At 56.3% G+C, this 26,538-nt stretch overlaps 1 protein-coding gene across 1 annotated transcript; it reads left to right on the top strand.

Moving 5' to 3' along the window:
* Positions 1 to 3,826: 3,826 nt before the first annotated feature.
* On the top strand, positions 3,827 to 26,259 carry NGFR (nerve growth factor receptor). The gene is made up of 6 exons (XM_059047815.2): positions 3,827 to 4,012; positions 11,656 to 11,797; positions 15,104 to 15,463; positions 19,063 to 19,315; positions 20,754 to 20,914; positions 21,615 to 26,259. Exons 1-6 carry the CDS (start codon positions 3,968 to 3,970, stop codon positions 21,914 to 21,916), a joined length of 1,263 nt encoding a protein of 420 aa, XP_058903798.2. The 5' UTR covers positions 3,827 to 3,967; the 3' UTR covers positions 21,917 to 26,259.
* Positions 26,260 to 26,538: the final 279 nt, after the last annotated feature.

The following is a 26,538-nucleotide window of genomic DNA, read 5'->3' as shown; positions in this document are numbered from 1 at the left end:
AGGCCCGAGTGCAGCCCCTCTGAGATGCAGGTTCTATCTCCCGAACTCACTGGAGTGAAGGCTGGAGGGGCTGCATTGGAGGGGAGGAGTGGCTGGGACATGGAGATTAACATTGAGACGTGTGGCTCTGGAGGGCCTTGTGCAGTACAGTGGCCACTTATGACACCAGTGACTCCTTCTGGGGGTCCTTGAGCCAGTGGCTTAACCTCTTCAAGCTTTAGTCTCTTCATCTGTATATGGTGAACCCAGCACCTCCTTCATGAGATTGCAGTGGAGATTAAAGGAGATAATTGTGTGGATCTCCTGGCTCACAGGACATCTCAATAAATGTGAGTTCTCATTGTCCGCACCCACGTTTCTGCTTGGAAGTAAGTTGGGGCTGCAGGCTGGTTCCCCAGGGGCTGCTGGCCAGAGGCACAGGGAGCTGTGAGCAATGCCCTGCAGGTGCCCGAGGTGAGGGGTCCCAGTGGAAAGGAAGGACTGGGAGTGTGTGTTAAGAGCTTGCCTTCCTGGAGGGGCAGGGAGATGGAGGGATGGTGAGATGAAGAGGGAAGGGGCAAACCACTCCCACTTCAATTCCTGAAGATGCAGTCTGACCCACCACTACCACTCCCAGCTTCACATAGATCTGCACTGAGATTCTCCACCTTTTCATCTTAGGGTCCCTATTAGGTCCAGGAGGACTTGGTGTGTGTGTGGTGTGGGGAGGGGCCCTTTATACAGGCAATTCTGTTATAGGAGATGGTTCTGGGGAACCCTCCAGTGAAAACTGCTGCCCCCTTGGTGCTGCCTGGCTGATCCTACTTGCTGGTCAACTCCTCAGAGTCCTCTCCCCATGCCCCCTCCCACAGTTGTGGCTGCAAGTGCTGAGGATTAAGGGAAAGGGAGCTGGGTCAGAGAGAAATTTTTGAAGGATATTCATGTGTGTGGCCAGGAACCATGACAATTAGGGAGTTAGGGTCAGGCAGGCAGTGGCGTCACAGAGCCTCCAATAATGTTCCAAGGAAAAGGGATGGACCCGAGTATTCAGCACTCATTAGGAACAGGAATCCCTGCTGCTTCTGGTGCAGATGTCAAAAGGTAAGTGGTGGCGGCCATGGCCCTGGCAGCTGTGGTGGTGATGGTGATGGTGGTGATGATGGTGTGGTAATCGTGATATGGTGGGGATGATTGGGGGAGCAGTAGTGATGGCAGTGGTAGCTGTGGTGCTTCTTGTAGTGATGCTGGTGTTGTGGTGATGGTGGTCAGAGTGGTGCTGGTTCTGGTATAGGTGGCTGTGATGGTGACGATGGTGGAGATTGTGATGGTGGTGGTCCCAGCAAAGGAGCACTCTGATCACCGCCATGCCATCTATCTAACGGCACATTATAAAATAATCCTTCATATCAAATCACTAACATGCTAGAGCACCAGCTCCGTGAAGGCAGCTGCTATTGTTCACTGCTGTATCCCCAGTGCCTAGAACAGGGTGTAGCCTATAGTAGGTGCTCAATAAATACATGTTGAATGAAGGGGATTGAGTCTCTTCTTTGATGAACTTTATTTGCCATTCAAGATAGGATTTTTTTTTAAATTCCCATTTTATAGATGAGGAAACTGAGGCTGAGAAAGATGACATAAAGTCAGACCATGCGGGAGTAATTGATGTGGGGGTGGAGTGGGGTGGGAGGTGTAGGAATTTGTGGCCAGGCCTGTCTGACTCTCAGTTCAGTGCTCTTTTCTCTGTACAATTCACAGCTGCCTCCCCAAAAGCACTCAGCATTACATCGTGGTCTTGTGCTGGAGCTTAATCATAGAAATACTGCTAATGATAGTAACAATTGCTGTTTGTAATTGTTGGAGTAAGGCTTAAATGATCAAGACCATGGAAATTATTAATAACCCAGGCCCAGCCATGGTGGTGTGGGTCATATTAAATTGTGTTGAGCTGCATAACCTTGGCAATAATAGTAACTGGGATCATAAATTAATAACAGGAGTATTTAAATGGATGCCATACTGTCGATACCCTTGGTAGTAAGCAGCTCAACACTGCTTTTAGTACTAATGTTGCCCCTTCCTGCCTTCCACGAATTCAGCTGAGAGGAAAGGCAGGGCTCTAAAAGCAGCAGGAGGAGACAGCTTAGAGGCAATCCCTGTCTGGGAGGAGGGAATCCTCAGGTATTTCTGAAGAAGGGCTAGCTGCCTGGCCTCTTATGCCCAGTCAAGGAGGTGGCAAATTCACGCTCATGGTCAAGGCCACAGTGATGTCTACCTGTCCTTTCTGGGATATCCACTGGACTTTGTTGGTTACACAGGAAAGAAATTCACAGGGCAGACAGAGTTTTTCCCCCATGAATGGATGAGTTAGCTTCGGCTGATCTGGGAAATCACCTACCAGCAGTAAGCTTGCCCTCTTCACAAGTGTCTTAATCTCCCTCTTCTTCCTGTAAGGTGGGAGGGTAGTACTTCTTTTATCTTCAATTCGAAACTGAGGTCCACACCTGGCCAAGATCAGGGTGAGGGGATGGGCTTTGTAGACTTGCCCCCCACCCGAAGCTCTGTGCTCCAAGGCCTTCCTGTCTGGGAACCAGGAAAGCGTGGGGACAGGCAGGCGGGGAGCATCAAGGTGGAGGTGGAAGAGCTTCCCACTGAAAGACTGGTGACGCAGTCTCTGGGCCGCCAGGGCCTATGATTTGGACCTGCCAAGGTTTCTAGGGCATTGGTGAGTGCGGTCCTGGGGATGCCTACATAGTACATGGACAGGTACATGAATGTGAGTCCATCCAACCACTTTTACATTTATTCCCTTCTACAGACCTTTATTGAACACCTACTGTGTACCATGCATTCAGATAAGAAACCATAGTCCCTGCCTGCAGGGAGCTCATCAGCTAATGGAAACACAATCTAGTGAAGGCAAATTGTTGAGGATACATCTGTGTGTGCATATCAGTGTGTGTGTGTTCATGAATGTGTGTGTGTGCACTGTGTGAGAGACTATACATGTGAGGGCTTGCGAGTAGGTGACTGCACACATACACATGTATGTGTGAATGTGTAGGTGAGTACATAGGTCTGAATGTTATGAGTACATGGGCGATGAGTGTGCATATGTGGAGGTGCACAGGCAGGTGTAGAATGCACAGGTCTACAGGACTGCGTGAGGATGGTGTGGGCATAGGTGAATGCATAAGCACATATATATGTGAGCTTGGGAGTGCGCGTATTCCTTTTTGTGTGTGTGCACACCTGCGAGCCCTTCAAACCCACCTTTTGAGAAATCAGATGATGTCGGGATGGTCTCCACCTTGAACGTGCCCGCTGCGTGCGGTCGGGGTCAGGCCACCTACTACCCCTCCCCTCCGCTTCCCCTAGGCCTCTGCAGAGAGAGAACCCCCCACTGGGGCAGAGGGAGGGGTGGGGTATAGACCAGGAGGTGAAAGGCGGGCGGGCAGTGGGCATTATTGCTGATAAAGGCTGGGTAGCGAGCTGGGCACCGGGGAAGAAGCTGAAGCCGGAGGCAGGGGAAGATGAGCAAGAGAGTGAACCGTGCGAGGGGCCGTAGCCCGAGGGAGCTGCAGTGGGGACGACTCGAGCGCACAGCATGCGAGACGGACGCGCAATAGCGCGGCCTGGGCGCCGGGTAGCGGGGCGGGGTGGGGGATAGGCTTTGAGGGCCGGGACGCGCGGGCGCGTTTCCCCGTACGCTCTCCCTTCCCTCCTCTCCCCTCCCGGAGACTGCGGGGAGGGCGGGTGCGGTTCCGGGGGGTGGGCGGGCTGGGCGGGGAGGAGGCGGGGCCGACGCACTGGCTTCTCCCAGCACCTCCCGCTAGCAGCCAGAGGGAGCCGAGCCTCCGCCAGGTCTGGGGGCCGGGCGCTGGAGCGCAGCGCAGCGCAGCCGTGTCTGTCCGCGGAGAGGGCTGAACTGGAAGCCGAGCGCTGCCGCGGGAGGCGGGCGGTGGGGGCAGGTGCCGCCGGCTGCGCCATGGACGGGCCGCGCCTGCTGCTGCTGCTGCTGCTGCTGCTGGGGGTGAGTGCTAGCCGGAGGGGAGCCCGCTCCCTTTCCCGGGACCGGTACCCCAAGGAGTTCAGGTTTCCCCGAGGGAAAAGAGAAAAGAGCGTTGGGATCCCAGATGCTGGGGGGTGGATGGCAGGAGAGGAGCTCCGATGCCAGTATCCACGGAGGAGCGCCTAAGGTTCTCAGAACGAAGAGGCGACCCTGAGATTCAGGGTAGAGATGCGGACAAGAGGGGCGCACCTATGCGGGTCCTCATGTACCATGGGAGGGTGTGGAGGAGCTGGGAGGGGTCTCTCAGGAGGGAGTCGTGGGGCTCTCGGATGCCTGGGTTCTTCGGAAGAGGGCGCTTGAATGCTGGGAGCTCGAGGCGACTTTCCCCCTGAGCATCTTGATTTCTGGAGGGTCGTGGGACGGAACCCAGGCTAAAGAAGCAGGAGGAATGGGACGGGAACTAGAGAAGTGAGGAGAGAGTGTGGTTGGGGTGGGGAACCGGGGACGAGGGGATGGAACAATGTAAGAGGAGGATGGAGGGACTGGAGGCAAAGGGGACCGGGCATCGGACAATGAGGACCGGCCAGACAATGGGGGGGAGGGGCGTGGGAGGGGGAGGTTCGTGGAGGGGGGCTCTGTTGAAGAGAGAGAAGTGGGTTAGGGACGGCAGAAAAGGGATGACGGCGAGGGAGGTAGAGAGCTGGAAGCAAAATGAAGGGACGGAGAAGGGAGAGCGGACCCTAAAGTGGTCGGGCCCCGCCTGTCCGCCGAGAGACGGTGGGACGAGGAGTGCAGAAGCACAGCTGCTTCCCGCGCGCCTCGCGCGCTCTTTCTCGCGGCCTCGCGGGGTCGGGGAGTTGCGGCTTGGGGTCCGAGGCTGGGAAGGGATTGCCCACTTCGCCGGGGCGAACCCGCTTCCCGGGTTCCCCCGCGACTGCTGGGCTCCTCCTACGCACTTATTCTTAAGGTTTGAAGCAGAGCCGCGGACTGGATGGGACGGAGCAGGAGTCATCCGACGTGTTCTCGCCGCCGCCACTTCTCGGGGTGCAGAGAGGCGGGACGCGCAAAGCGGGGACGGTCCCGGCAGCGCTCAGCGGGGGGTCGCGCGGGCGAAGGCGGCCCGCAGGGGGCGCTGCGGCGCGAGGGCTGAACCATCGCAGCTCCCCGCGCGACTGGGGCTGCGCGCCGCACCCGCCACCCAGACCCCCAGTTAAGCGGCCCGAGCACCGCGCTGACGATTGGCTCCGTTTCCGCGCCCAGGCGGGTCGGGATTCCGCCCGCGCCCCGCCCAGCTTTCGATGAAGCTGTTCCCGGGGCACGGAACAAGACGGAGGCGCTCAGGCGCCTCGGATTCTGTCTCGGCAAAGGACTGTGGGTCCTCGTAAGCATCGAAGTCCGCCCGGTAGTCCTGACAAGACATTCAGGAGATGTGATCCGTTGTGTGGCCATGAAGGGAGTGCCCTGGAAGGTTGGGCAATGGAGGAGCTGTCCTCACTCTCCCTGCCATCTTCATCTCTCACCTGAACATTGCGCCCCCAAATCCCCATTACAGACAAGGAGACTGAGGCTCTGAGAGATTAAACCAATTGGTCTGGTCACGATCCCACAAGCGAGTTGAGACAGAATCCTAGCTAGACTGCCCCTCACCTGATTCCCAGCTCGGTACTCCCCGTACCTCTTAAGGGGCAGCCCGGCGTTCCAGCTCGGGATGAGAGCTGCGTGTCTCGGCGGCGGGCGGGCGTGACTCCAGCCCCAGAGTCAGGCCGGCGGAATATGGGGGCTGGGATGGGCAGAGACCCCTTCTGGGCGCTAGCCCCATCCCCGAAGCTCAGCCTGGTTTCCCTGGGATAGCAGTACCTCCGGCTTCGTCCGGAGATTTGGGAGTGACTGCGGGCACGTTTGCTGACTAACGCCGCGGGTTAGAGATGCATCTCGGCTGGGGCGCGGGGTGGGGGGTGGGGAAGGGAGTGAGGACTGGGGCGGCCAGTAGTGAGGATCCTGGAGGGGCGAGGGCATGGGCTCCGGATCTGGGCTGGAGAGTGTCCCCCAAATAGAGAAAAGGCGAGGAAGGAGGGGATCTGGGGGTGGAGGGCCTGGGGGCTCGGGAAGGTGGACCCGGCGCAGAATCTGTCGCCTGCAGCCCCTGCGGCTCTCGCCTCCGCCTTGCCGCGGGGCTGCTGTCTATGGGCTGGCGCTGCGCACCGCAGCGGTCCGAGTTTCTTCCTGGGCCGCGGCGAGAGTGCTGAAACCAGAGCGCGTCCCGGCGGGTCGGCTGGCGGGCCACGCCGGTAATGGAGGCACTTTGTCATTCAGACGTCTGTAACCGGAGCCGCCGGGCTGGCTAATGCGCCTAATAGGGATGCAGCGAGGGCGGCAAATGCGGGGACGGGAGCGGCCGGGTGGGGGAGGCGACTCTGGCAGGGAAGGGGTCCCCGCCCCGCTGTACCAGCCTGGTCCCGTTCCCGCGCCTAGATTCTTCCCTGGGGGTGCGGGGTGGGGAAGCGGGAATAATAAAACTGGTTGAGAGCCTACCGTGTGCCACGCACTGCCCTGGGTAATTTCTCTTGTGTTATTTAATCCGTATAAGGCCCCAGTAGAGTAAATCTAGTTATTCCCATTGACAGTTGAGGGAGCTGAATCTCCCATACCTTCAGGCACGAAACCAGGCTCCCCCAGTTACTATGTGGTGGCACCCTTGTTGGAACCCAAGATGCTTGGCTTGGAGTTTACTCTTTCCTCCTTATGCCAGGCATACCCCCGCCCAACCTTCCAGATCACGGAAAGACACGTGGCCTTGAACCACCACTAGACCTGGAGGTTAGATCGTGTCCTATGCCCCTGGCACCACAAATTTATAACTGAGCCCCTTCACCCCCCACTCAGACCCCTGCCCCCTTTCAAAGTCTTCATGCAGCATCCTCCTCAGTAATTAGCTCTTGTCTCCAACCCCAAATCCACCCTATCTAAAGGAGTGGGGGGCATGTGCCAGTGCCTCCCCAGGGCTTGCATTGGTCTCAAAAGACCCTTTGCATATTTGAAAACTCGCCCACCCCATGATGGTAGCCAATGGCTCCATTCACCTAAGGAACCTTTTGCTGAAGCTGTTGTGAATGGATAGGACTCATCACACTGTAGCCTTCCTATAGTTTCAAATTCTTTCAACTGTTTTGGTGTATTTTCTGTTTTGTCCAGTTTTTTAAAATTAACTATTAAAAGTCAATTCAGGGGGATTCCCTGGTGGCACAGTGGTTGAGAATCTGCCTGCCAATGCAGGGGACACGGGTTCGAGACCTGGTCTGGGAGGATCCCACATGCCGCGGAGCAACTAGGCCCATGAGCCACAATTACCGAGCCTGCACATCTGGAGCCTGTGCTCCGCAACAAGAGAGGCCGAGATAGTGAGAGGCCCACGCACCGCGATGAAGAGTGGCCCCCACTTGCCGCAACTGGAGAAAGCCCTCGCACAGAAATGAAGATCCAACACAGCCAAAATAAATAAATAAATAAAAGCTGAGCTGATGTCCTTCAAAAAAAAAAAAAAAGTCAATTCAGGGCTTCCCTGGTGGTTCAGTGGTTAAGAATCTGCCTGCCAGTGCAGGAGATACAGGTTCGAGCCCTGGTCTGTGAAGATCCCACATGCCACAGAGCAACTAAGCCCGTGTGCCACAACTACTGCCTGTGCTCTAGAGCCCGCGAGCCACAACTACTGAAGCCTGCGTGACTACAGCCCATGCTCTGCAACAAGAGAAGCCACAGCAATAAGCCCGCGTACCACAACGAAGAGTAGCCCCCATTCGCCACAACTAGAGAAAAGCCTGCGTGCAGCAATGAAGACCCAATGCAGCCAAAAGTAAATTAAATACATAAATAAATAAATTTATTCTTTTTAAAGTCAATTAACCGAAGGATATTTCCACCTTAGTTTCTAGAAAGCCTGGATATGGCACCAAAAAAAAAAAATTGCAAACATTCTAAAAAATGGAATAAGTGTAATAAGTATAAATTTCAAGCAAATGTGCCTATCATTTTGGTAAATTGATCATTTTGGAGCAATTAGCCTGAATCCTAGTCATCCCTCCCTGCTTCCCAAGATTGCCTGGCCTTGGACCAATAGAGGGTGTGGCCGGGTTGGTGCATCAGGTCACTTAGCAGAATGACCTCTGTGGGCCTCAGTTTCCACATCTGTCAGAGAGGGGATGAAGGCAATCCCTCAAGCCTTTCCTCCTCAGCTTCTGGAGCCATTGTTCGGGGTGATATTTCCTCTCCCTCATGGGACTGTGATTCCTCTCAGGAGTCAGGGACCATGTCTCATTGGAAACTCTTAGTTTAGTGCTCAGTAAGTAGTTGAATTAGTTAACAGTTCTCCATCCTCCTTCGGTCCCCATACCCTCTTCAGACTTTTCTTGGTGGGTAAGTCTCTCTTCATTTCTATCCTGCCCGGTACTCTGAGATGGTTTCCCCTGTTTGGGGATGGCTCAACTCTCCTCTCCCACTACCTAGCCCCCAGGCTCAGCAGCTCACTCTCCCTAAGACAAGACACTTCTTTGATAACCAACATTTATTGAAATCCAACTATGCATCAGGCAGATTTGCATAAATTATTCCTTTGAATTTTCACAGAAACCTGGACAGTAGGTATCACCAACCCAGCGTTTTAGGTGGGAAAACTGAGGCTTAGAGAGATAGAGAATTTACCCAAAGTAGCATACTACTAAGTAGCAGATCTGGAATGTTTTGAAATAGAAAACAAAACAAGCACAGGAAACACATGGTTACTAATTATGTAGCCTGGACTCCCAAGTGCAAGACTTTGGAGAAGAGAGAGGACCACGGGCTGCAGCACGGAGAGCAGGCTTTGAGAAGAGGGGCTTGCGCGAGGCAAGTTGTGGGCAGTTGCCCACAGCTGCCACAGTCAGATTGCCTCAGTTATCTGGAACCCAGGTCTCTACTGACCTCAACTAACTGGAACACAGCCAAAAGCCACAGAAGACTTTGGGAAAGAGAAAAGAGGGGTCCCAAAGTGAATAAACACCTTACTCATTTATTTAATGCCTCCAGCAACTCTCTGAGGCAGGTACTGTCATGGTTACCTAATGATGAAGAAACTGAGGCACAGAGAAATTCAAAACCTGTCCCAGGTCACCCAGCTCTAAGCTATGAACCAGGATTCAGAGCAATGAAGGCAACTGAGGAGGAAGGCAGACTTTTTTTTTTTTTTTTTTTGTGGTACGCGGGCCTCTCACTGTCATGGCCTCTCCCGTTGCGCAGCACAGGCTCCGGATGCGCAGGCTCAGCGGCCACGGCGCACGGGCCCAGCCGCTCCACGGCATGTGGGATCCTCCCTGACCGGGGCGCGAACCCGTGTCCCCTGCATCGGCAGGCGGACTCTCAACCACTGCGCCACCAGGGAAGCCCGGAGGCAGGCTTTTTACTCTGAGAACGGCCCCCCTCCTGGTTCCGATACTACTTACACTCACTTTATACACCTTCCTCCCAGGGCTAGTTACATACTTTCTAAAATTCAAGTAGACCTAATAAATAAGACTGGGGAGGGACTGTTCAGGTCACACTGGCAGCAGCAAGAACTGAAAACTGATATCTTGACAGGAAGGGAGGAGGCAGAAAAACTATAAGAAAAGCTGGAATCTGACTCTCCTGCCCTGAGAACTCAAAGAGACCAAAGTGTGGTAATTTGGGATCAAGAACACAGGGCTTTGCTGCATTGCATCCCAGAATACTCACTGATGTAAATATTGAGTCCCTGAGTCATGGGGAAACCGTGAAGGTATGTTCCAGAGACAGAGGAAGGTGCAGCCCCCATGGTTAAAGTGAAAAACATTGGGTGAGAAGAACAGTAAAGCCATGACTTTCCAGAAACTCAGGTATCCAGAAAGTCAGGCCCTGGAGTTCTAGTTAATTGAGGCCATATTGTATTATGTTCTTAAATTCCATAAATATACATGTTGGGTCCCTAATATGTGCCAGGTACCGTCTCAGGCACTGAGGTGACCGCAGTCCCTGCCTTCAGGGACCTGAGAGTCCAGTGGGGGACTCTGTAGAGCGTCAGACCAGACAAGAAGAGTGAACAGGGGGGACATGTGACAGAGCAGCTCTGCCTGATCTGTCAGATCAGGGAGGGGCTGGACCACAGGACCACTTCCCTGATGAAGTGACATTTAAGCAGAGCCCTGAAGGATGAAAAGAAATCTGAACAGAACTTTCTGGAACCTTGCTCACCTCCTGGGGGAAAGCCTGTATCTGGGACTACCCCCTGCCCCTAGGCTCCTGGTCTGCAGATGTCCCCAGCACTGTGTTCCTGCCACCTGGGAGGAGATGGTGGCAACACCCAAGGTTCCCCTCGTTTGCTGCCTGCACCCCCCCCCACCGGTTTCTTGAGGACCATAGGCTGCCTCCTGGACTGATCCAACCTGTCCATCCCCGTGCCTCCACCATACCCTAGTGAGACCTCAGGATATTTGAAAGGACTGAGGGGAAAGGAGTGTTTGGGGCCGTGATCTGGCCAACATGGAAGCAGAGGGATGCCCAAAATGACCTTTACAGCTCCTCTCTGGTCCCGTGATCCCAGAGCCCGTACTCCCTCCGAGCCTCACATGGGAGCTACACGGTCTGGAGCCAGGGAAACAGGCTTTGGAGTTTTATTAGACATTAAGATTTTTTGTAAGGAACAGAAATATAAAGCAATCTGCCAGCAGCCCCTCCCTCTAGGGAATGTGGTGCTAAATCATTCCATCCTTGAGCAAAGATGCCTCGGCGGCAGGAATCTGACTCTCCTTTCCCCTGTTTCCAGTGCTGTTCCCACTGGCTGCATGGGGGGCAGGGAGAGGGGAGGGCTGGCGGCTGGAAATCAAACCCTGGTGGAGCAGGGTTGCTGGGTGGTGAGAGCAGCCACTTTTTCATTATTGGTAACAGGCGTACTTTTCTCCTGTCTTGGCGCCAGACTCTTGATGACTCGCTGGTCATTTGCTTTGGCCCTGAGCTGTCTCCATCTCTATCGGTCTAGAGAGATGAGGACTCAGAGTGGGAAAGCAGAGAAGGTCAGAACTCCCAGAGCAGAACCAAGATTTGAACCCAAGGTCCCACCCTTCTGTTCTTGGACACCTCCCATTTGACACTTAATATGTGGAATGGTAGAATTAGGGGCGAGGAGTAGAGCCCTGATAGACTTTGATAGAAAAAGACTCTCCTCTGGGTAGACGCATCCCTGGAGGTGTGCGGCTTAGCAAGTGGCATTTGGGCTAGATTTCAGCTTCTAGTTGCCCCCTTGGCTGGGAGCCCTGTGCGAGCTGCAACCTGCCTGCTGGTTCCTGACTGCTGCCCGAAGGTCCTCTGCTGGGCCTCAGGTTGCCTTCCCCACATGGTGTATCCTTGGGATTCCAGGAGTTACTGTAACCCCAAGATGTACTTCGCAGAAGGTCAGCATCCGAAGCTCTGATCTCACACCCCTAGCAGCCTGCAGGGGCATGCTGTCCCCCACTGCCTTTCTTCCCCATCCGCTTTCAAGTGCCAAATGCCTCCCTGGTGAGCTCATCCCAGGCCAGGTGGTTCCAATAGAAGGCTCTAGGGGGGGGTGTTTGCTCCCTCAGAGTCTACCCCGTCCGCTTTCTCTTGCCAGTCGGACCTTCTTCTGATCTTCCTCCACCCAGGTGTCCCTCGGAGATGCCAAGGAGGTGTGCCCCACGGGCCTGTACACCCACAGCGGTGAGTGCTGCAAAGCCTGCAACCTGGGCGAGGGCGTGGCCCAGCCTTGCGGAGCCAACCAGACGTTGTGTGAGCCCTGCCTGGACAGTGAGTATAGGGTGTCCGGTGTGGGGAGGGGAGCGGAATGGAAGGGAGGGCAAGGGGGCTGGAGGGCATGCCCAGTAGAGACCTTACAAGTGCTCTGCGCCCTGGCAGGGACTCCTGCCCACAGCCGTATGGGTGCCAGAAGTGGGTCTGACCCAGCATAGGAGGCAGAGAGGGGAAGCTCAGAATGGATGAGGGAGGTATGCAGAAGGAAGAGGGGGACCTGAAGGGGGATCCCCAGGCTGTGCCCCTTCCCAGCCCCCAGGTAGAGAGGCCTGGTAGAAGAGTATGGCCAGGAGGGAGGAGTAGCTGATGCTAAGACCAGCTAAAAATATCATCTGCACTGCAAAATCAATGGCTGCCACTTACCCTTGGTGCATTTGTGGGGAGGGGAGGTCGATCAAATCCTAGCTGCCCCGGAGACTGACCTTGGGGGATCCTGGGAGGGTGTCGCTAACCCTCCCCCCGGGGCCAACTGTTCTCCAGCTCTGACGGAGGAAGCAGAGCTCTCCCCAGGCAGCAGGGATGGGGTTTGGAGCACTACGGGGATGTCCTTACCGGGGGGTGATGTCGGGTGCGAGAGGGGGGAGGGGCACTGTGGCCGTTCCTACCTGGGATTCCCTTGGGGAGGGGAGAGAACCCCATCTTCCAGAGGTGCTGGATGAGGGGGGCAGAAAGATGGCAGGTCTGGGGTCTGAAATTCTTTGCGCTTGACTCAGGAGTCTCATCTCTGCTGGATTCACTCCGCCCCCTCTGTTGCTTTCAGGCCATGGGCCCTTTTCCTGACTCTGCCTGGAAACCTTTCCTGTTGACAGTTAGATCCTGCCTTCTACCTGGCACGCAATGCCCACCTGGAGGGCCAGTGGGAATTCTACCCAGATTGTTCTTTAATCATGTTGGGGACAAGGCTACAGGAACTGGGAACTCTGAACACCCCCGCCAGCCTGTCTTACCTTTGAATGCCTCACCGCCACCACCGCTACCTCGAGGCACCTCACTGCACACAGCCTATCTGTCCTTCAGGCAGCCCCAACTCCTTGGTGTCCCAAACACACTGTTTTCCTATTTCTGTACTAGTGGATCCTGTAACTCCATCCCCCAGCAGAGGGATGCCAGGTAGGGAGGCTGGACATCTCATTATGCCTTTGCTACCTTGCCATCTGGCCACCTCCCTGGTCCTGGCCTAGCAGGGTTTCTTTCCATCCCAGGGCAGGGTTGGCCGACCATCAGCTACCCTGGAACCTCCCACGTTTGCCTCTCTTATTTCCTAGACTCCGCCCAGGGCCTCTTCTCTTTGGACCCTAAGTCTCCTAGGATGGGACCCCAGTCCCTTCTGTCAAAACAAGCGGTGGGATAGAAGAGGCTGAGAGAGGGCATCTCCGGGTAAGGGGAGGGGAGACAGGAGCAGAGACCAGCTCGGAATACTCCCTCCCACCTCCACCCTCTGCTCCCCTCCCTTTCCCCCCTTCCCCCTCCCCCCCCCTCCCCGCACCCCAGCTATGTTAACAGGCTGCCTTTACGAGTCCGCTTTATGGGACGGAGACCCCAGTGGACTTTCCCTCTATCCTCAAAACGTTTCCACAAGGAAACCCATTAAGCTGCTGCCTTCATTCTCTGCCCAAAAAAAGACCACATTTTTCCCACCCCCTAAAACCCCCTCCCAGGAGTTTGCTGCTAAGTTTCTGTATTTTCCCATGGGCAGGGCCCTCCCCTTCCCCTCCCGTGTGACTAGACCCACCCCTGCTGCCACATGCCTCCCAGATAGGAGCCTCTGGTATAAATTGGTCATCCTGCCTTAGCTGTTTCAGTTTGGAAGTCCTTTCTGATGTCTGACTAATATCCCTGCTACTGAAGTTCATTGAGTTTATCATTGCCCACCCCAGGGGGCCCAACCTTTACAGGATCCCTGCTGTGTGTCAAGTGCTACTGAGGAATTTCACTTATTCCTCATCACAACCCTGTGAGTGGAGACATTATTCCCTGTTTTACAGAGAAAGAAAAAAGCTCAGAGAGGTTAAGTAAAACGCCCAGAGTTACACAGCTAATAAAGTGATGGAAGCAGGTTTTGAATCCAGATCTGCCTGATGCCTAGGAAGAGAAACACAGGAGTCCGTCTGCCAGAACTGACTTGAAACTGAAGTCTTCCTCCAGGCCCATCTCTGTCTCTTCTTCTCTTCTCCCCAACTGCTGCCCCTTTTACTTCTCTCTGCTTTTTCCTTCTCTGCTTCTGCAGTTCCAACCCCAACCTCCAAGACAATGACCCTGTGCTCCATCTTGTCTCTTGATGGCATTAAAGAAAGTTAAGATAGGACCCCCACAGCAAGCCTCGATTTCCCTCCATTGGGATCCCAATCTCTCGACCTCTATTTCCACATTCTGAGCAATCCTTCCTCCCCAGTTCTCAGGTTCTAAATCTGTGCTCTTCCTGCTGTTGGAGCAAGAATACATCCTCTTGGATTCACTTTGGCATGGAGTTCTCCACCCTGGGCTGGAAGGGGTGAAGAAGATCTGGCTCTGTGCCTTCCCCACTCTTTGCACAAGGCGGAGAGGACCCTGGCATCCCTCCCCTTATTCTAGAGCTCACATCCATTAATTAAGAGAGCACGAATCAAGAGTGAGCTTGGAAATCTTCCCTTCATGTCCTTTGAAAGAGCAGAGGACTAGATATGCAAGTCCTCCCTTCCTTCTAGCTTCAATCCCTCCTGCAGTACCTTTCTTGCCACGAGTCCCATCCCTGCCCTCTAGAGCCAAGCCCTTCAGCAGCTGGGGTAGTGCCATGGGTGGGAAATTCTGTTGTCTAACCCTAGTCACTCCCATTCAGGCCACACCTGTGCAGAGCCCCCACCTGTGCAGAGAGGAGTGGAAGGGCAGCTGAGGTGGGAGCCTCCCTGGTGAAGGCCGGCTCTGCCCCGGCTGGGTTCACAGCTTAACTCTGGCCTGCGGGGAGGACTGGGTGGGATCCACGCTCAGATTATTCCTTAATCGTGCTGGGAACTCTCTAAGAGAATCTGCCAAGAAGTTTACCGGCACCAGCTGGGTTAACCCCTGAAACCACAGGGCCAAAGCTTCCGGGACCTGGGGCACTGGGGTCCTGGCCCCCTTCCTCCTTCCCAGTCGGGTGCCACCAGCTTTCACACACCGGGGATCCGGGCCCAGAGGGAAAAGTGGGAGAGTCAGTGAGGGGGCGAGGTAGAACGAGGGTGTCCCGGGATGGAGAGGGAAGGCCTCCAGCCCCTGCGTCCGAAGTGCCCCCAGGGCAAGCGGCTAGACTCGGGGCGCGGCTCCCCCCGCACGTCCGTCTGTCCTCAGGCGTGACCTTCTCGGACGTGGTGAGCGCCACGGAGCCGTGTAAGCCGTGCACCGAGTGCGTGGGGCTGCAGAGCATGTCGGCGCCCTGCGTGGAGGCCGACGACGCCGTGTGCCGCTGCGCCTACGGCTACTACCAGGACGAGACGACGGGCCGCTGCGAGGCGTGCCGCGTGTGCGAGGCGGGCTCGGGGCTCGTGTTCTCCTGCCAGGACAAGCAGAACACCGTGTGCGAGGAGTGCCCCGACGGCACGTACTCCGACGAGGCCAACCACGTGGACCCGTGCCTGCCCTGCACGGTGTGCGAGGACACTGAGCGCCAGCTGCGCGAGTGCACGCGCTGGGCCGACGCCGAGTGCGAGGGTGAGCGTCGGGCCTGCGGGGTGGTTGGGTGGGGCGCCCCGGGGTCCGCAAGGGTCTGCCGTGGCCTGCGGGGCCAGTGGACACCCTCCCGATCCTTCCCACCAGTGGACCCTATCCACTGCTTACCCTTTGGGGCTGTTTGTTAAGCCATTCTCATCCTCCCAGGCCACACTCATTGTCCAGGGCTTTGTTAATCTGTGGCTGTCGGCTGGGAATTGGACGGGTGGCGGATGAGCGGCGCGAAGGTGGCCTCCGTGGCCAGAGCACAGATAGGACATGTTTGATCCTTGAGGCAGACTCTCTGCACTGGAGGAAGGGGTCTGAGGACCCTCAGGAGTTGGGACCTTTCGGCTCTGAGGCCCATAGTGGTTTATGGCTCTGGGACCTGGGATGGAGGTCTGCCCTGTCACTTACTATCCGAGCGATGTCAAGGAGGTCACTTCAGTTTCTGGACCTCAGTCTCCTCGCTGCACGTGGTTTCCACCGTTGCTGTGGGTTTGGGACGGGGGCTGGGCTCACTTCAACTTGTGGGGGAGGGGTCAGCAGTCACTGGTACAGTTTAGTCAAGGACGAAGTTAGACGCAGGGGACACTAAGGAGGTCGTGCGGACAGGGGCTTCGGGACAGAGAAAGAAGGGGAACAGCAAGCCTGGGGCTTGGGAGCCCAAGGATGAGGCAGGTGCACATGGAGGGCCCTCAGCTTCCTGGGTGGATGGGAGCTGGGTGTGCCCACCTTAGCCAGAAGGGGCAGTTCCTGGGATGGGAGGAGGAAGCACTGGGGCTGTCAGGGCAGAACCGTTTTGGTCCCTGGTTTGGTGACATCCATCTTGAGGGAGAGATTGACAATGCCTTTACTTTCTATCACCCTGGTCAGCTGTTTCCCCTTGGGGCCTAACCCTCCGAGTGCTCTCACTCTGAGCAGGCAACGCAGTGCCTCCTTCAGGAGCCCTAAGTTGGACGGGACAGAGACAGCCTTTGCCCCAGTCTGATGAGGGAGACGCAGTCCCAGCACTTAGCTCCCAAGAGATCCCCCCCGTTCTGGTGGGGGCAGCACAGCTTCTGCCTTCAGTCAGCCCCCAGTTGGATGGGAGAGATAGATCCCCTGCCGTGGGGAGCCTCCAGTCTGACACACCCATGCCTGCCTTCCACATCCTGTGATCTCTGGCGCAGGGAGCTCAGGGTGCAAAGGGCCGTTAAGCTGGGCTGAGGCCAGGTATGTGTGTGAAGCTTGCTGCATTGGGATGTGGGGTCAGGGTGGAGAAGTGGGGTGTAGAACGTGGTGGTTCCAGTGGCCTTTGCACCGGGCCAGGAGACAGGCGAGTAGCGTCAGGTGCAGGGAGGAGCAGGGAGGGAGTTTCAGCAGCCTGCAGCAGGCAGGTAGGTGGCACGCTTCTGCGGGCAAGTCCGCACCAGCTAGTGGGGGGGGTACTTAGGGGTGCGGTTAGAGCAAAGAAAGGTGCTGGCTGGGGGAGGGGTGGGCTCTGCCTTTTGGCGTTCACATATTCCTTCCAGATACCACTCTACTTTCCCAGCCACCCTGAAGGGGTGCCTTTATCCCTGCCCCTCTTCCCCTCAGCCTCTAGCCTCTGAAGGGCTGAATGTCAGCTCCAGGGCAAAGGGAACATTTCAGGAAATGGAATTTGATTTGTGGTGGCTTGGTTGCCCCCCTCCCCTCCGATGCAGGGCACTTCCTTGCATAAATGCTTGGGGTGTCAACAGGGTGACTCACCCACCCTGGGGGCAGAACCTACCCCCCTCCCCAAGCAAAAAATATTGCGCTTAGGAGGAGTAACCTAGCCCCGTCTTTCCACCCCCAAGTCTGACAGCTCCCATTTTGGAAACGGCTGTCAGGACCTGCCAGGGCTTCGTGGGTTGGAATGCTAGTGGACACAGCCACACCTGGATCTCATCCCCACCCCCAAACACGGGGGAGGGATCGGAGAGATGAGGGGAAAGCGCCCTGGAAGGTGCTGTCTTCAGCCTGGGCCATCTCTCACCTCTTCCCCACTGCTCTCCGATCTCTGTGATGCCTGATTTCAGTGACCCTCCACCCAGCCATGCCTTCAGCCTCTGGGTTCGGGTCAGTTGAGCAGAGCTGTACCCTTCGCCTCGGGGCTCAGGCTCTGCCCCTCCAGCTGGCCCAGTCCCCTAGCCGGGCAAGAGAAGACCCTCCCCGGGCCAGTGCCTTGTCTGGGGCTGCCAGAAGGGGGGCTGTGTCTCCTCCACCCCCTGCCCCACCTCTTCCACGCCTTCCTTCCCAGGACTGAGATGGGGGAGGGGTGGTATAGGGCAGCAGATGGCAGCCCCCTCCCGAATGCCAACCAGATGGATTCCAGATTCCCATGTGGGGACCTTACTCCTCAAACTGTGCTGAAAATGGGGGCCTTTGAAGCATCTTTGCCTTGAGCCAAGGAGGCCTAGGAAACCGGTGGGCCGTTTTCAACTCCAACTTGGGTGGGCAAACTGGGGGCTAGGTGAGGCAGAGTTGGGGAGCAAAGTGCCCGCCCTTCACCCCATCAACATGTCCTGTCTGCTTTCCCTCCCTGCTCCAGGCTTGGGAAGTGAGGAAGGAAGGGGTAGGCAACTTTGCCCAGACAGGTACCCCCAGGTCGTCCAGAGCCCACAACCCCAGGTACTGCCCCCGGCTGGGTGGCAGAATGGAAAATCCCACCCACCTGCGCCAGGGGCTGCGGGATCCCCTGCCAGGGAGGCTGGCAGTGCCCAGCTGGCATGAGAGAACCTAGGCGGGTGGCAGGGCAGTCGCCCTCCCCTGAGGCAGTGGCAGTGCCTGCTCTGGGGGCCCTCTCTCCACCAGCAGTCCTCGACCTTCCCAAGTTGGGTTTGGGCTATCTGACCCTGTCATCTCTGGGTAGCAAGATCAGATGGTGTAGGGGCCACGCAGGGCAGGAAATAGAGGCCAGCCATTCTCCACGGACCAGCTAGAGGGAAGCAAGCCAGCTGGGCACCTCCCCGCCCTGCCCGAGCCTAGAGCCCAGGACACCAGAGACTAGAAAGGAGACTGGATGCCAATTCTCAGGGGGTGGTGCCGGGGAAGGTACCTCTCTGCCAGACCTGATTACCCTCATCCTTCTTTAGGACAGGGGTGACTGGTGCCACTGGGGCAACCTGTGGCCAGAGAAATTACATTTCCCTAGCCTGATTCCAGCTGGAGGCGTCCTAGGGCCCACTCTCTTCTTTGTGTGTTTACCTCCATGATGGTTTTTTGGGTACCCAGGGTAGGCAGAGTAGAATTCTAGGATCACAGTTATACCCAGGGGGGAAAGAAACTTAAAGACCGTCTCTTTTAATATCCCCGTTCATGGGGAAGTTGAAGTCCTGAGAGTTGAAGGGACTGGTCCAGAGTCACACAGCAAGTCAGTGACAGAGCCGAAGGGGACCCAGGGCCCCTGATGCTTAGGCCCTTGCTCTTCTCCGCTATCGTGACATCGTACATGCAATCCCAGCCCTCTCTCCTGGGTGTAGCCGCTGGACATACAAGGATCTGGAGCAAGGAGGGGGCTGGGGGAGAAGCTCTGGGGGTCAGAACATAGGAGAGGGGTGGGGGGAGTGGGCCCTCACTCCTGTAGCCCTTTCTCCCAGAGATCCCTGGCCGTTGGATTACACGGGCCACGCCCCCGGAGGGCTCAGACAGCACAGACCCCAGCACCGAGGAGCCTGAGGTACCTCCAGATCAAGACCTCGTAACCAGCACGGTGTCAGATGTGGTGACCACAGTGATGGGCAGCTCCCAGCCCGTGGTGACCCGAGGTACCACCGACAACCTCATTCCGGTCTATTGCTCCATCCTGGCTGCTGTGGTTGTGGGCCTCGTGGCTTACATCGCCTTCAAGAGGTGAGAGGGGGAACGGGAGCCAGGGAGCCAGATCTTTACCCTCAAGGAGGGCTTTGCTGCGACCGTGACCTGAAAATGCACACACTCTTTTTTGTTTTGTTTTGTTTTTTTGCGGTACGCGGGCCTCTCACTGTCGTGGCCTCTCCCGTTGTGGAGCACAGGCTCCGGACGCGCAGGCTCAGCGGCCATGGCTCACGGGCCCAGCCGCTCCGCGGCATGTGGGATCTTCCCGGACCGGGGCACGAACCCGCGTCCCCTGCATCGTCAGGCGGACTCTCAACCACTGCGCCACCAGGGAAGCCCAGCACACACTCTTTTAACTCAACCCCAAACCAAGCTCATCCTCACTTACCATCAGCTTCCCCACTCCAGGGTGTGGCAGGTCAACAGGAGGAGGGAAGGGGATGGTCCCTGTCCTGTCCTGGTGCGAGCACCACCCCACCCCCACTCTGCTCCCCCACCTGCCTCCCTGCACACAGAGCTTCCTTTACCAACAGCTTGTGTCCTCATTCCCTGAACCCCATTACCTGTGTGTATGTGTGCATGTATCTCTTCCTTCCCATGTCACACATGGGATCTGATGGCACCCATATCCAGAAATCCAGGATGTGGATAAGTCCTAGAAAGCGTTTTAAATGTTTAAGTGCATTTTCCATTCTTAAAAAAAAAAAATCATCAAAGTAATAACGTGCTTATTTGGGAAAATGCAAAGAAGACCAATGTCTTGTAAAGCAAAAAGTAGTAAAGCCTCCTTTTATCTCCCCAAATCCTACCCCTCTCCTCCTGGGAATCTGTTTGGAATGGATGGATCCCTTCCAGCCATTTTCTATGCATTTATAAACACATGTGTGGAAAACCTATACATAACACACGCAGGTTTTTTTTTTCTAAAGCATCAATGCGATAACACTATACATAGTCTACAACCTACTCTTTCACTTAATCTCCCTCGGGAGAGCTTTCCTCAGAACATATAGATAATCTGATTAGTTATAATTGCTCGTTCAGTAATATGGGTGGATCATAATTTATTAAACCAGTCTCCTATCGATGGACATTTGGTTTGTTTTTCATTTTTTTCTTACTGCTTATAACAGCAGAGGGAATCCGTGTACATACCCCTGCACACACGTGGGAGTACTTTAGAAGGGTAGACTGGGAAGAGTGGAGTTCCGGGGAAGGCATTTATTCGTGCACCATTCATCCCACAGACGTTTATTGAACACCGGCCGCACACACCAAGCCCTGGGTGCCTCTCTGCCCTCGTGGCGTTTCCGGTGTGGGCCAAGGGCAGATAGGTAGAGGAAGGAGAGCCTCCTGTGCTGTGCGGGGTTACAGACGGGCACTCCCCGGCACCCACACACCAGAGCACAGATACCTGAGCGGCGCGGCCCGTGTACCCCTCAGCCCTGTGACTGGGGCCGTCCTCTGGTTCCAGGTGGAACAGCTGCAAACAGAACAAGCAAGGAGCCAACAGCCGGCCCGTGAACCAGACGCCCCCACCCGAGGGAGAAAAACTGCACAGCGACAGCGGCATCTCTGTGGACAGCCAGAGCCTGCATGACCAGCAGTCCCACACACAGACAGCTGCAGGCCAGGGTAAGCAGTGGGGCCGGGCGGCGGGCCGGGGGCGGGGCGAGGCAGGGAGAACAACAGGGGTGGTTAAGCTTAGGCTATAGGAGGGACTGCAGAGGGCCTGGCTGCGGGCCGCTGTGTGGAAGGATGGGAGAGGCAGGCTGAGGGCACGGGTAGGAGGGGCCCTTTCCGGTGGGGATGACTTGGGAAACGGAAGCTTTGGCCAATCGGAGCATCTAGACTCATCCAGCTAATTGTCCCCCAGGGCTAATCACTCCCCAGTGTGGCTGCAATTAGCCTCCTGCCCGGGACTTCTGGGGAACAAGTAGTTAATTATGTCCCCTAATCGGTGGCCCATAGCCCAGCCCCAGTACACTTGCTGCAGTTGAGTCTGGGACCAGAAGTCCTGTCTCCTCAGCCTTGATTAATTGCTGGGGAGGGGTGGGAGGGTTAGTGGGCAGGGAGGTTAGGTGGTAGGGATGGTGCTGGAGCTATGGGTGAGGAAGGGACGTGAGTCAGCAACCCCCAGGTGCCTCCACGGCCCTGTCCACATCCAGGACTGCATCTTGGGCATCCCTCTGCTTCTTCTGGACTCTCGGGTCCTCCCCAGATCGGGAGGAGAAATGCCTCAGCCCTTCTTGGGTCTTACTCCAGGCCCCCACTCCCACTGTGGGGGAAAGGGTGTCCAGCGGGTAGCGCCTGACTCCCCCTGGGTTCTTGGCAGCCCTCAAGGGTGACGGAGGCCTCTACAGCAGCCTGCCGCCGGCCAAGCGGGAGGAGGTGGAGAAGCTGCTCAGTGGCTCTGCGGGGGACACCTGGCGGCATCTGGCCGGTGAGCTGGGTTACCAGCCTGAGCACATAGACTCCTTCACCCAGGAGGCCTGCCCGGTCCGCGCCCTGCTGGCCAGCTGGGCCACCCAGGACAGCGCCACACTTGACACCCTCCTGGCTGCCCTGCGCCGCATCCAGCGAGCCGACATTGTGGAGAGCCTGTGCAGCGAGTCCACGGCCACGTCCCCGGTGTGAGCCGGCCCGGGAGCCCCTGCCCTGCCCCCACATTCCAAAGACTGATGCTCCAGCCGACCCCACAGGCCAGCGTCAGAGCTGCGCGCCTCTGGGCAGGGCCTCGGAGCCCGGGCCCCCAAACCACAGCCCTGTCACTGCTCCTCTCTGGCCCCATCGCTTCCGATCACCCTCCCTCTCCAATGCCAGAAGTGCCCCTGCTACCTCTCCCACCCTGTCCTGCCCTGTCGCCATCTCAGGCCTCCTGTTCCCTTCCCCCCCACACTTCTAGGGGGGCCAGCCCCTCCCACCTTAGCAGGTTGTCATGTATGGGGGGGGGGCTGACACCAGGGATGGTGTTGAGGGCGTGACAGGGTCCCGGAGACTCAGAGGGAGAGACTGAGGAACCAGAGCCGTGGGCTCTACACTGTGAACTTGGGGAATGAGGGAGCACCTTCGTGGCCTAAACCTCCCTCCCCCCCCTCCCCCCTCCCCTCTGGCCTAATATGAAGAGGATCAGAGGTTTGATAGAGCTGGAAGAGGGGGTTGAAATCTAGTCCATCCTCCTCATTTTACGAACAGGAGAGTGAGGCCCAGAGAGAGGCAGTGATTTGCCCAAAGCCACCCAGAGATGGTGAGGCCAAAGATGGGCTGTCCCCCGAAACGAGGGGTGCAGGCCTCAGGTTTGCAGGGAGTGGGGGGCCAGGCGACCCTCTGGGAAATGTCTCGAAGCCAAACCCAGCCTGCCCCTCACCATCTCCAGGCCTGTCCAGCCCCTGCGGAGAGGGGATGCTTCACCCATGGCCTGGCCCATTGATCCATCCTGACCCCAGTCAGGTTTGGGGTTTGTGGCAAGGGGTGCTGCTTCCCTCTGCATGTCCCCTCAGGCGTGTCAGTGTGACATCCGTGGTGTGGCTAATCTGTAGGTACCCACCATCCCAGCATAGACCCAGAGCCAGTATAGGCAGCATCTTCCCCTGGAGTCAGCCCTGGGGGACTAAGGAACCCCACCTGCGACACAGAGATTTACAGGCACATACACACACACACACACACACACACACACACACACACACACACACACAGGATGAGAAATCTTGCTTCTCTCCAAGAGTTCTTCCTCTTGGGCTGTGGCCGGATCCTCCTGGGGCAGCTGCCAGAGAAGCAGTGAAGGGAATTGAACTCTACTCGCTGTCTTCCCTCGCCCCCGGGTTTGGCAGGCCAAGGACGGCTGAGGCTTGAGCTGGCGCCTGCCTTCCAAGGGCCTGCACGTGGAGGAATGCTCCCCCGCTCCACCCCTTCCCTGCAAGCACGGGTTTGGCTGGGCCCTGGAGGCTGCAATGAAGAAAAGTGGACCAGCGTGGGAATGCAGCAAGAAGGAATTGAGTTAGACTGTGGCCCATAGAGGATCTCTCCCAAGTTTAGAGAACCCTACAAAGGACTGTTTTTTCCCTAGCTTGGTACCAGAAAGGGGCCATGAAGTCCCTCCTGGCCTGTTCTGTTTTGCTTGATGTTGGAATGAGTGTTCCCCTGCTTCTATTTAGCATGAACGAGCCCTGACCGGGACGTGCACGGACAGCCACCCCCTCCCCAGCCCAGGGGTCTCTCAGCCCTGTGTAAGGGACTGGGAACGTTGTACGTAGATGGCATTTCTTTGACCTGAATCTGTGATGGGAGGAGGAAACTCACCTGCTGGCCCCTCACCTGTGAATGTGGGGAGTGGGACAGAGTCTGAGGTATTTCTTTTCCTCCCCAGCAGTGGGGGAGGGGGTCGGAGGTTGCAAGTATGTTTCAGCATGTGATTGGTTCTGGGGCCCCTCCTGCCTCCCTTTGGGCTGAGATGGAACCCTTTTGCCCCCTCCTGCCCCCCCCCCCAGCTGGGGGCTGTGAGCTCCAGACTCCTTGTCACACTCCCTGTCACCTGCCCCTTGCATCCTGTGTAATCATTTCTTGGGTCCTCCTGAAACCTACACATAAAACATAAATGATGAACATTAAATAGCAAAGAAAGGAAAATCGTGCAGAGATTTTCTGGAAATACACGTGGTTTGAGTTGGTGGGGGGTTATGTGTGGGGGGCAGGGACCCGGGTATAATTTCCAACTCAGTGAGTTCCTGTCCTATTTTCCCCACACACAATGGGGAAGTTTTAACAGAAATCCAGCAAATTCACATGTGTCACCATGGAGTTAATTTAAGTGGGATAGAGAGAGAGTGGGGGGCCCTTGCCGCCAGACTTTGGAGAGGGAAAGTAAAAATGGCCATGCAGGAAGCTGGCCAGCTGTGAACTTGACCAGATGTCAGAAGTGAAACTGACCACAGAGGAGCCAGAGGCTTGCTGGGAGGGCCAGGTCACAACCCCACAGCTCGCAGCCACCCACATGGCCTCGAAGGCACACCACACCCCAGCACACAAGCACACACACAAGGTCTGGCTCCAGATGGCCTGGCAGGAGCCTGGCTGGTCTGGCCTCGAGTTGGGCAGGGCCCTCCCTTGTGGCTCTCCCACGCAGGTCCCAACCCCAGCTCCTACCAGCCTGGCTTTGTGCCCTGTCTGGTCTGGGAGCTGCAGGGTTCCAGGCCCCGGGTCTGTGCCCCTCTCCCAGGCTGGCCTGGCAGCTGGTCTGAGCTGCTCAGCCTCTCCTGATGGCTTGGCCAGGTCTTCTGATGGGCCCGGCTTGTGGTTGCTAGGGAATGCCACGGGAGGCTTGCTTTCCCAGAAAGAACAGCAAACAAGCCTTCCTGATCTTGCGATCCTGGGAGGGGCCAGCCGGGCCCCAGCCAATAGTTAGGCATGAGGTGGAGGGAAGCTGTCTTCCATCTCCCACCCCTAGGCTGTGAGGGTTGTGAGGAAGGCGGTGGGAAGGGGGCAGTGATTTAGAGTTGGTATAGGAAATGATCCTGGGTCCTGGGTAACTCCCAGTGTGATGGACAGACTGTCTTGAGGGAGCCTCCCATCTAATGGGGGAGACACAGCCCCAGACTTGAAGATACCTATAATCTGATGGGGGAGGTATAATTCCTATCCTAGAAGAGCCCCCATTCTCATGGGGGAAATGCCTCTAATTTGGTGGGGGAGAGCCGGATGCTGCCTGTGGGAATATGGAGACACAAACTCCTGTCTTCCACGATCTTACGTACTTGAGGGGGTGGCAGCAGACAGCCCCTGTGTGGTGTGCGGTGCCATGCTAGGGGTGAGTGGGGGCCCCAACCCAGACTCACCCCTACCAGGGGTAAGGGAAGATTTGCCAGTAAAGAGACACTGAAGCTGAGCCCTATTGAAGTGGAGTCAACAAGCCAGGGGAGGAGAGAGTTCCTGGTAGAAGAATCAGTGCAGCAAAGGCCCTGAAGAGAGAGAACAGAGCCCATGGGGCCTGGGGAGGCTCCTGTGCCTGCAGCCCAGAGAGTGAGTGGGAGGTCAGTGGGGCCAGATGGGGAAGGGCTGACAAAGGGACACGTTAAAGCACCTGGACTACATCTTAGAACACTGGGGAGCCACTGACGGGGACGAAGCAGGGGGTGCCATAGACAGATTTCCATCTTAGAAAGCACCAGCTCTGGCTGCAGTGTGGAGGGTGAGGGTGGGGCAGGATAGGTGGGCCAGGAGGTGGGAGTCAGAGGTAAAGGATGGGCCACAGGGACGGTGAGAAGAGGGCACTGAGAAAGCCCCTCGTAGCATGCAGGACTGGGTAGGAGATGTGGAGGTGACTGACACTGGCCTTGGGCTTCTGGGGGTAGCGGAGCAGAGAGCCTGAAAGACATTGTACCAGAGATTCGCACCCACCTCCCCCACCACATTGTGGAGAAACCCCCTCTGCCCTCCTTCAGCCTAACCTCCATCCTTCCTTCTCTAATTCCCCTGCAAGGGCAAAAAATGCTTCATCGGCTCCCCATCTTTAATGTGGCCTTGGAGGCTGCGTGAGGCCCCTGCCAACCCCTCCAGGCTCACTGCCTTGCTCCAGCTGTCCTCTTCCTCACTCTCTGCTCTTCCCCAAACCAGGCCCCTCACAATTCTTCAAGCTTCAAGCCACAGGGCCCTCTAGCCACAGGGCCTTTGCATAGGTTGTCCTTTCTGTAATACTCTTTCCCCTTCTTTCTCAAGTTACCTCCCAGTTCAGTGCTTCCTTGGGGAAAAGCTCTCACCACACTCTGGAAAGAAATCAAGTTTCTTGAGTCCAGGTTCAGAGAACATCAAGTTCCACTCCTTTTCTTTAGACCACTTATCTCTCTTTGCAATTAGGCACCCGTCTGAGTGATTATTTGATTACTGTAAACTCCAGGAAACCAGAGACAGGGTCTGGTTTTGCTCACCATCTAATCCTGCGCACCTTGCCTGATGTACAGCCAGCACCCAATAAAAATTTGTTGAATAAATGAATGAATGTGGTCTAAAGTAGCACTGTCCGACAGAAACATAATGCAAGTGACATATGTGATTTTCAATTTTTTAGTAGCCACATTACAAAAGTAAAAGAAAAAGGTGAGATGAGCATAATAATACATTTTATTTAGCCCAAATATATCCAACATATCTTTTCAACATATAATCAATTTTTTTTTTTTTTTTTTTTTTGCGGTAAGCAGGCCTCTCACTGTTGTGGCCTCTCCCGTTGCGGAGCACAGGCTCCAGACGCGCAGGCTCAGCGG

Source organism: Kogia breviceps, chromosome 19 (assembly GCF_026419965.1).
Source record: "Kogia breviceps isolate mKogBre1 chromosome 19, mKogBre1 haplotype 1, whole genome shotgun sequence".
Classification (NCBI taxonomy): domain Eukaryota; kingdom Metazoa; phylum Chordata; class Mammalia; order Artiodactyla; family Physeteridae; genus Kogia; species Kogia breviceps.
Note: the sequence above shows the minus strand (reverse complement) of the source record. Positions and strands in the feature narration are given on the sequence as shown.